The sequence below is a fragment of the Dromiciops gliroides genome, chromosome 3 (assembly GCF_019393635.1).
Source record: "Dromiciops gliroides isolate mDroGli1 chromosome 3, mDroGli1.pri, whole genome shotgun sequence".
Lineage (NCBI taxonomy): Eukaryota > Metazoa > Chordata > Mammalia > Microbiotheria > Microbiotheriidae > Dromiciops > Dromiciops gliroides.
This window is the reverse complement of record NC_057863.1, coordinates 155,284,440-155,295,092: the sequence shown is the minus strand read 5'-3', so window position 1 is coordinate 155,295,092 and position 10,653 is coordinate 155,284,440. Positions and strand designations below refer to the sequence as shown.

Here is a 10,653-nt window from a genome sequence, read left to right as displayed (position 1 = left end):
ACCTGTTCACATTTTCTCTGTCTTCCAAAAGAAAGGCAGTGGATGCATTGGTCATTTAGTAAAAAAATTTACCAATTCAAAAGGCAGAAGTTGTAAGAGGAGCCTCTATTCTTGCCCTGATAATAATCAACAAGGAGGCTGTGCTCCTGAAGTCGAAATAAAAGGAATCCTGAAGAAAAGTTCCTACTATTCCACCACAGAGTTTATGATAACAATAAAGAAGAAAGTAAAGTTTAGTGTGGCATGCAGCCTATATTTAAGGAGATATTTAAAGAAATGATATGTAGGATTTGATAGGCTATTTTTTTTCATAAAACACCAGCCAAGGAGAGATGGAAAATTCCCTAAAATGCAATCCTGAAGACTCAAGAAAAAATTAATCTAATGATGTTGGTGAAAATTTCTAAGTCACAGTGTTAGACAAAGAAAAGACACCCAAGTCTCCAAGCCAAAAGAAAATAGGTTTCTTGAAAGAGGGATCCTGTTTCACAACAAAACTTGTCTGAAGTCTAGGACCCAAGGACCCTGAGCCTCAGTATCCATGGATATTTATACACCCTGAATCCTCACACAAAATAATATAATCCAAGGGTTACATATAAAATAATTATGGAAGAAGAAAGAAACCTTTAGTCAGATATTAGTACAATCACTTGCCATTCTATATATGCTATTTAAAATGGACCTCTTACTAAGTAACAGGCTCATAACATAAGAAGCCATCTACTAGATTTCATCTTTGCCATCTCTTACAAAGCCTCTCTAGCCTATCTTTCTTTTTTTTCTCTTTCTTTTCTTTTCTTTTTTTTTGGCAGGGCAACTGGGGTTAAGCGACTTGCCCAGGGTCACACAGCTAGTAAGTGTCAAGTGTCTGAGGCCAGATTTGAACTCAGGTCCTCCTGAATCCAGGGCAGATGCTTTATCCACTGCATCACCTAGCTGTCCCACTGGCCTATCTTTCTCTGAGGTGTTTCTTAGCTATCAAGACTTTCCACCATTTTGGCTAAACTTGGTTTTCCAACTTCTCTCCCACCCTGATTGGTTCCTTATAACTCAGAAGATATGATTTTAGGTATCTGATCTTTAAGCAAATTGGTGGGTATACCTTATTAAAACTGGAGGTCAAATGGTTGAATCTTTGGTAAACATTGTAGAGTAGATAAGTTAGCATTTGCCTTAGCTCCTTTTCTTTTCTTTCTTTTTTTCTGCTTCAATTTGTATTTGAAAACCATTAGTTCCTTCTCTGGAGATGGATAACATTTTTCATAAGGCCTTCAGAATTATCTTGGATCATTGTGTTGCTGAGAGTATAATATAATATAACATTATATATATATATATATATTTAAATTTCAGGAAGAAGAGATCTCTGAAATAAGAATGAAGTGCTCAAGAAATAATAAATGTCCCATTCCACACTCTAAAGTGTGATCACTAGAGCAGACATTTATTTTGAGCTTCATGGAGAATACCTTCTATCACTTTCCCCTTAGCAGGGACCAATTGCGACATCCTACAGGCAATCCAAAATGGAGTGGAGTGAGCCTATCATATTTACCTAGTCTTATCTCAAGACAGTTCAGACTCTGAAAAGAAAATGGCATGTTTGTACCTCAGATTTACAAATCTAGAAGATAATATGACCAAATAGGGGAGAAAGACAATAGTGTATCTATTATAAGAGCACAGACTTTGGATAGAAATCAAAGTGACTTACTTTGAGGACAGGATAATCAGAGGTCATAGGAAAATCCCTGATATCTCAGGAAAGCTTTATTAATTAAAGGCCTGAATATATCACTGAAGGAAATAATTGATGCAAAAATGTTCAGAAGTAATAGCAGTGGGAGGAACTTATGACATCTAGAATACAAAGATTGTTACAAGTGAGAATCCACAATCACCAACCAGCTGTTAACATAGTGATTCACCTTTAGATTTTCAAGGTCATTCAAAAATGCCTTCAAGTAGTCATGAGAAAACTTTTAGGTATAATATATGCAAATTCTAATATATAAGATAAAAGAAAAGAAAATAAGATTGAAATATTAAAATTCCCCCTCCCTCAAATGATGAAAACTTCATGTATCTTGGAGCTCAGAGGACCAACTCCTTCATTTTAAAGTTGTGGAAAATGATGACTCATTAAAGGTTATGTGATTTTCAGATGTTCAATAGGAAACAAGATGTGGTAATAAAATAGGATGAAGATAGTTTTTCAATGCATGACTTCTGATTCTAAAACCAGGGCATCTGCCAAGAAAAGAACAGGATACAACTTGGGGTCATATATCCTCAGAAGATAAAGCTACATTTCAATAAAAATAAAAGAAAGTATTAAAAAATGATAGACATTGATTAATTCTACCAGAATAAACTAACATCCTATTTGAAAAGCAAAGATTTTAAATGGGATAGACTCACTTAAGGCATTTGATTTCAATCAACAAGAAAAACTATATAAAAAAATCAACTCTCTTAAAATTCCAAGACAGAATGGTGTTCCTAAAAGAAAATTCATTCTATATTTGAATATCAATGAGAAAGAAAGGAATTATTAAGAAGGAAGAAAGGTCTAAAAGGTTAAATATTTTTGGGGAGAATAACAGTTTCAAGAGAAGAAAAGGAAACTCAACTGAATTAGTATGCTCTGGAATTATGACTAGTATCACAGGAATGGGTCAATATTTTTTTGTGGAAGATATATGGTTAGCTCTGAGGGAAGTTTTTCAGATAAGAAGAAAGAAGTTAAGGGATGGGAAGAACTTAGTAAGCCACTCCCATCTGGAGAAGGAAATATTACTTGGGGTCCTTTGACTCTGGGAGAAAAAGAGAAGCATGAAAGAAGAAATTATAAAAATCACAAGAGAATCAGATAAAGTTGAAAACAAAAAGAATATAGAAAAAAAACAACCTCAGTGCTCATTTACTACCATATCAATCAAATTCCCAAATAATTATTTTATAGATTAGAAACAAATAATAACATAATTTCCTTGTAGGATCAAGTTGTCATGATCCTCAATGAAAGAAATGGGAACAAAAGAGGTATGACTAACAGAGGAGATATGAAAATACATCCCCAACCAATACTTTTGTAGAGCTGGAAGGTCCATTAATGAGAAAGATCCACTATATTTAAAACTTTGCAATATAAATACATAAAATCAATTATTTTATATACAAATAACAAAATAGGAGGAAATTATAAGAGAAAATGTCCATTGAATAGATCTTTAAAACATGACAATATTGAAGTTTACCTAACAACTTAGGTTGTATATTGCTACCACTAGAAACACACTTATAGACAAAAATGAAGAGAAATAAATAAAGCTATTTTTATTATATAATGTCAGGCCACACCAATATGAAAAAAGGACTAGTATTTATATTAATTTATACTTTTAATGCCTTAAAATTAAATTTCCATGAAGTTACTTTTTAGAAATGGTAAAAAACCAAAAACATTTATTTAGAGAAACAAATGATCAAGCGATTAAATCTAATATAATATTTCAAGTTACAATAAGAAATAATAATCATCATAATTTGTTGATATTGGTTCAAAATTGAAAAATAAGTAAATGGAACTGACTTAAATAAGCCAGATTGAGAAACAAATGAATACAATAGTCCATTGTTCAATATACTTAAGAACATAAAGATCAGGAGACAGACTATTTTTTTCAATGACAAGAACTGCTGCATAAAATGAAAGGTATTTAGGCAGAATTTTGTTTTAAGCCTACATGAAACACCACATATCAAAATGAAGAATAAATGTTTATTTTACCTAAATAAAAATATAATGAATGGATGGGGAGAAGAAAAGAAAGAAAGGAGGAAGCAAAGAAGGAAGAAAGGAAAAAAAAGAAAAAAGAAAAGGAAGAAAAGATGAAAGGAAGGAAAGAAGAAAAGAAAAGAAAGAAAACAGAAAAGAGTCCTTTTCATTTATGACTATGGTGAAATTTTGAGTATACAAAATGTAAAATATTTTACATGAATAAAGCCAATGTGACTAGAAAAAGAAGAAAAAGAGTAGAGTAGGAAATGATTTACAGTACATATGTCTGACATTCTGACCTCCCAGTCATATATCTAATATAGACCAATACATGACCAAGAATATTACCCAATACTTAAATGACTAATGACTGTATGAATTGTTCTCTCTTTTTAAAAAAATCCCAAAGTATTTATAAGTTTTGTTTGTGTTGTAATTTAATTTCCAAATCCAGTACACCCTTCCCTTGACATTATGCCATCCCTGGTAAGAGAGAATACAAATGAAAAAAGAGAAAAATATTAGTTCAATAAAAATAGCCAACAACCAACTCTCTGAGAATATGCAATTGAACATTATTTTTCAAAAGGATTTCAATCAATTTACAAATGTTTGAAAGATTGTTCCAAATTATTAATTATAAGATTAGTATAAATTAAAACAACTCTGAAGTTTGTATTGTAACTGTCAACTATGAAAATTAAAGACATACAGATGGACACAATTCACATTTTAGGTATATTTGGTAGTTAAGTGGCACAGTGGATAGAATGCTAGGGCCAGGAGAGAGGAGGATACATATTCCTGAGTTTAAATCTGACCTCAGGCACTTCCTACTGGAATGACCCTGAGCAAGACATTTAACTCTATTTGCCTTAGTAACTCATCTGTGAAATGAACTTGAGAAAGAAATGATAAACCATTACAGTATGTTTGCCAAGACAATCCAAAATAGGATCACAAAGAGACAAATATTACTAAAAGGCATCCCCCCCTAAAAAAAGACATTGGAAAGATAGGCACATTTATATATTGTAGGTCAAGCTGGGAACAGATTCACATATTTTTATAACAATTTGGACTTAATTAAGAATAGTTAATAACATGTTTATATCCTTTTTCTCAATCTCATGACTGCATATAGATTAAGGAGGTCAAACTCAGAAGGAACAATCTCATATCTAAAAAGATATTGATAAGTTTACAGTTAATAGTAGATAATAAAACTTGAAATGACCTAAATGCTGCATACTGGTAGATGGTTGAACAAACTATGATCTCACAATTGTATTGAGTCATCAGAAATAAAGACTATGATAAAAGCAGAGAAACAGAAGAAAAATATTGTGAACTAGAGGGGAAAAAACCACAAAAAATGAGAACAATATGTACTGTGGCAATAGTAATGTAAATAAAAATCCCAAATATTATTAACTGTAATGACTAAACTTAGTCCTGGAAAATAAAGGATGAATCAGTTCCCCCTCAATAGAATAAGCGATAGGTAAAAGTTTGTACCCCAACATTTCTCCCGACTATCTAAAAATGGAGAAGTGACTTCATCTCCTTGGCCTCATGATCTTTAACTGGAAAGTGAATAGGGTGAACTATTTGTGCTCTAAATTCCCTTGTGACTCCAACTCTATGAAACTAGATTCTATGACCCTAAGAATCTGGGAAAGAAATGGGCTGAGGGAAATGGGGAGGGGATATCAAAAGGAAATAACCAAGGGGAAGCTTCTCCACCTGGTGCAGTAGCACATGATGGCAGGGATTGGTTGAGCAGAATGTTTGGAAGAAGGAGGCAAGGAAACATAAGCTTTGGGTAAAAATGGGTTCTGAACATCAAATAATTAAAAGTTAATTTAGTCAGGTGTTGGGAAATATCATTTAAGATATTGGGAAAGAAGAAATGATGGAAACAGGTATGGTGACTTGGTCCCATAAAAGCAGGGATGTGGTAGTGACCAAAGAGTACAGCTACTGATGTTTATGTAACTTCTACAAGGAGAGGATGGGCAGGAGTTTTCCTGCACAATTATTGTACCTAGTGACTTCATTTCTGTTATTTTATCCTTCTATTGAATATTGACCTTGCTGGCTCTTTCCCAGTACTGGAAGAAAGTTAGTGAAAGGATCTCAGGCAATGACATTTAAATGACCTGTGCACACAGGATATCAAAATATCATCAAGGAGTCCGGATTTCTGTATGGGAGGGAAATCACAAGATGGAAGACTACCCATGATTATAATCACAACATTATCTATGGGGTTTCCTGGCAAGAAGGCTTCAAAGGGTTGGGCCAATTTCTATTTGGTTCGTGACTTTTTAGACAGGGGTTTTTGCCACCCCTCAAAGTCAATTCAACCAAAACTCAGGGATGGGTGTGATCTGGACATGGACAATAACTGTGTGTGAAGTTTCAAAGGGGGCATTGTTCTCTGAGGTCTTTATAAGAGCAGTTCCCCTGGGTCCAGGCAGCACAGGTAACATCACTACCATGGCTGCTACCAAGCTGGTACTGCTCCTTTTCTCAGTGGTCCTGTTGGGCCTGAGCTCAGCTCAATTCAACAATGAGGGTAAGTGGGGGCCACAGAGAAAGTATGATTGTGTTAGGAGGTTGTTGGAGGGAGGGGAATCAGGATATAATTTGACTGATGTTGTTTTGACTTATCCATCTAAGAAAAATGTGGTTTTGTCTTCTCAGAATTAGATAAATAGGAGGTAGTATTCTTGTTTTCCATGTTCTGATGACTCCTGAAGTTTCTTTGCAACCCTGGGTTGGAAGTCAACCCAACCTATTCTCTAAACTTTCCTTACTGTTCTTTGTGCCCAGCATTCCATTTTTTCTCATTTTTATCTGGCTCCCCCCCTCCATGTGCAATACATTTGTTACTTATCTCCATTTCTTAGAATTCCAGGCTTCTGTGGAAATTCTGTTTATGTCATCTCCTAGAGGAAATCTACATTGATTTCCTACCTTACTCCCTGTTTAGATGTTCCCTTGAACTAAAAATATTATTTGATTTTACATTTTTACAGTTTATTTTTATGCATATTGTTTTCTCAAATAGAATTTAAATTCCTCAACTTCAGGGACTGTTTCTTTTTTCCCTGTATGACCAATACCTAACATAGGGTCTGGTAGATCACAAAGCACTGAGTAACTTCTTAATACATTGAATTGAATTGTCTGGCAGGAAATAGTGGTAAGAAAAGCAAACATTTTCTGCCTCTAATGAGATTTTTCCTTTCCTGAGACAAAAAAGATTGTTCATTTTGAAACAGGCAATTGACTGAGTTTTTAACTTTCCATTCTATCTGTGACACTGCATAGGCATTAAGTTCAATCTTCTTACTGAATGCCTCATTCCTTTTTCTCAATGGATTTATCCAATTCTTCCAAGGTACAGATCTCCCTCCAATGGGACAGCTCAATCAGAGACAAAATTATCTTCTAAAGAGCTATGAATTCTTCCCCAGACCTTGAATCCTTTACTCTGGGTTAAAATGAGGCTATGTCTACATAATACCAATAATCAAGCAAGCAAGCAACAATCAATTATTCCTGAAGATTCTAAGGAAATAGGGCAACCAAAATTAGAGTAAAGCAGTCTCTTCTTTCAGGAAGTTCACATTCTAAGCAGAGATGATATAATACTGATAATTTTTAAAATATCCACCATATGGCATCCCAGGACTACTGTTTCATTTTTATGTTACTTGTTTCAGATATAGGTGGAATAAGGTGACAGAAGGACAGTTCATTGGAGAATTAATTTCAAACTCCTCACAATACAAATCTATCAGTATTCCTCAATGACTGAGTGTTTTAGAGAGTTTCTTGAACTACTGACTAAGCAATTTGCCTATTTTCATATAGGCAATACATGTCAGAGTTGGTAGAATTTAAACCCATGAATTTTTACCCTAGATCTAACTTTCTATCTACTGTGCCATTCTGCATCCCAGTTAGATTATCCTCATCATTTTACAGATGAAGAAACTTGGGGTCACAGAGGCTAAATGACTTTCCCACTGACATAGCTGGCTAGTAGTCTGAAAACTATGACACATGAACCCAATCCCTCTAACTCTAGTTCTTTAGGGAAAAGCAACATGCTGGGTTAAAACAAATGTATTTGCAGTCCAAAGACCTGGATTAAATTTTTCACTTTGACAATATAATCTTGAGTATCTCACAATGCCTGGCACATAATTAAGTGCTTATTAAAGCTTGTGGACCTGACAATCTTCCTTGAATTCCTTTAGTTTTTCCAACAGAACATGAAAGAGTTCTATTAGATGACCTCTAGGGTATCGTCACATCATAAATTCCATGACATTAAATCTTATGTGAAAAACAAACACTGTGATAGAAAAACATCTCTTCTTTCCTTGGTTTCCTGCCTTTGAGCCTTGAGGTTTAAGAGCCAAGGAAGCCTTATCCAGATTTAACATGATACTGGGCCAGGTTGGGAAAACCAAACCAAAACAAACCAAAACAAAATGTGGACTAAGTGAAAGAAGCAGAAAAGTTCATAATTCATTGTCATTTTCCCCCTATAGAATACCAAGAAGAAAATGCTGTACAGAACTCAGGTAAGACTGCTGGGTAGGAAACATTTTGATATTCCTCTGGATTTTACTTTTCCATTGAATTGGTCTCTTTATGCATCACAAAATAGGCTCTTCTAAGACTTTAAATATCATATATTGACTGTTGAGAATTGTGCTTGAGCCACTCCTCACTTTTAATGATTCTATCTCTCAGAATACAAGCTGTTTTAGATGTGTGTCATGTCAAGGGATGAGGCAATTCATTAGGGATCCTGCCCCACATTTCAGAAGAAAAAACAAATTTTCTCCTCTCCCCAAATCATTCCAGCAATCTTGCTTTGAACACTTTCCCCTTATTACATAGATTGAATTTAAGAGGTCATTACTATTTCAAATCATGACCATACCAATATTTAAATCCAATCTTTCTCATTTTTTCACTCCCTCTTTACCTCACTTCATTCTTCCCTTCTCTATCCCATAAGACACCTCTCACTCTGTAGCACCATTTACTTTCCCCAACTTATGGGAATTGAATGTGTCAGAATCTTCTTTAAACCATAGGCCACAAGGTTTCAAAGAGGTGTTTTACTTTGTGCCAGGCAGTCACAAGAACTGATACATTATAAGTACTTAATAAATATTGATTGAAGCACATAGTTCATAGCAGAGGCAAAGACAAATAATGTAGATTAATTCTTTAACAGTCTCATGACTCTCAAAAATTTGCTTTCTCAATATACACTAAATAGAAGAGTGGACCTTTATAAGAAATGCATACATAGAGAACATGTGGGCATCTACAAATGATGGGGATGATCATGTCACAAACCCATGGGACCAAGACACACATAGAGGAATATCTCATGATTTTGATACAGCAAGCAGCCAGTCTTCCACTGCTGTTATTTTATGAGACTATGCTTAAGCTTGTTTCCTGCCAATCATTCCCATGGTCACCTAACCACATGCAGGATTACCTTCAGAGAGGGAAAGCTTGGATGTCTAAAACCTTACCAAACATATATAGGTAACCCTGGGTCACCTTCATTCAACACTCATGAGAAGGTATTAATGGTTCCATCTTTGGACAGTTAGCCCATGACACAAACCATTCTGTCTGCAAGTACTGCATATCAGGCCACTTTCTTCCTTTGACTGTTCCATTCCTGTGCTGTCTCCTCTCAGAAGATGAACAAAAAGCAGATGATTCATTAGATGCCCAAGCACCAAGTGACTCCCAGGTGGATGATGAGAATGCTGGTGATAACCAAGGCCAAAAACCAGAAGGTGGCCAGCAAGGAGGTCAGCCAGGTGGTCAGCAAGGAGGTCATCCAGGTGGCCCTCAAGGAGGTAATCCAGGTGGCCAGCAAGGAGGTCGTCCAGGTGGCCCTCAAGGAGGTCGTCCAGGTGGCCCTCAAGGAGGTAAGCCAGGTGGCCAGCAAGGAGGTCAGCCAGGTGGCCAGCAAGGAGGTCAGCCAGGTGGCCAGCAAGGAGGTCGTCCAGGTGGCCAGCAAGGAGGTCAGCCAGGTGGCCAGCAAGGAGGTCGTCCAGGTGGCCAGCAAGGAGGTCAGCCAGGTGGCCAGCAAGGAGGTCGTCCAGGTGGTCAGCAAGGAGGTCGTCCAGGAGGCCAGCAAGGGGGCCGTCCAGGTGGCCAGCAAGGTGGCCAGCAAGGAGGCCGTCCAGGTAGCCAGCAAGGAGGTCGTCCTGGTGGCCAGCAAGGAGGTCGTCCTGGTGGCCAGCAAGGAGGTCGTCCAAGTGGCCAGCAAGGAGGTCGTCCAGGTGGCCAGCAAGGAGGTCGTCCAGGTGGCCAGCAAGGAGGTCAGCAAGGAGGCCAACAAGGAGGTCAGCAAGGAGGCCAACAAGGAGGCCAGTAATGTGTTTAGGAAGTCAGTCGTCCACACTATCTACCCAAAAGGTACTTTGTTTTCTTCTTAGTGAACCAATATCTATTTTTGAATATGTCTTGGCTGTCAATTGAAATCATTTAACTCCCCAAATTTCTTTATTACACTTTCTCCCTTTCCATTAGTCAGTCTCTTTTTCATTCTTATTTTTCCCCAACTCTTTGCTCACCTTTTTTTCACTCTACTATTTTCCCTCAGTGAGAAAGAGAGACACAGAGAGAGACACAGTAAGACACAGAAAGAGAAATTTACCTATGCTTTTCCTTGTCTCTATTATGCTACTCATCCTTATTCCTGTCCAGGGTCTCTCCCCTACTTTTGTTTTATTTTCTTCTTTAAATTTCAGTCATGTATGGCTTTGTCATTGCCATTGCCATTAGCCAAAAGAAATAAGCAA

At 36.5% G+C, this 10,653-nt stretch overlaps 1 protein-coding gene across 1 annotated transcript; it reads left to right on the top strand.

Annotated features, from left to right (window-relative positions):
• The first annotated feature begins 6,285 nt into the window (after window positions 1-6,285).
• LOC122747271 (circumsporozoite protein-like) lies at window positions 6,286-10,226 on the top strand. Its single transcript, XM_043993392.1, has 3 exons — window positions 6,286-6,368; window positions 8,359-8,391; window positions 9,538-10,226. The coding sequence occupies exons 1-3, from the start codon at window positions 6,290-6,292 to the stop codon at window positions 10,224-10,226; spliced, it is 801 nt and encodes a 266-aa protein (XP_043849327.1). The 5' UTR covers window positions 6,286-6,289.
• Window positions 10,227-10,653: the final 427 nt, after the last annotated feature.

Bases quoted from the DNA above. Each gene is read 5' to 3' on its own strand.
- LOC122747271 (XM_043993392.1), top strand. From the start codon at position 6,290: ATGGCTGCTACCAAGCTGGTACTGCTCCTTTTCTCAGTGGTCCTGTTG. The intron at 6,369-8,358 runs GTAAGTGGGGGC...TTCCCCCTATAG, and splicing joins AGCTCAATTCAACAATGAGG to AATACCAAGAAGAAAATGCT. The intron at 8,392-9,537 runs GTAAGACTGCTG...GTCTCCTCTCAG, and splicing joins AAATGCTGTACAGAACTCAG to AAGATGAACAAAAAGCAGAT.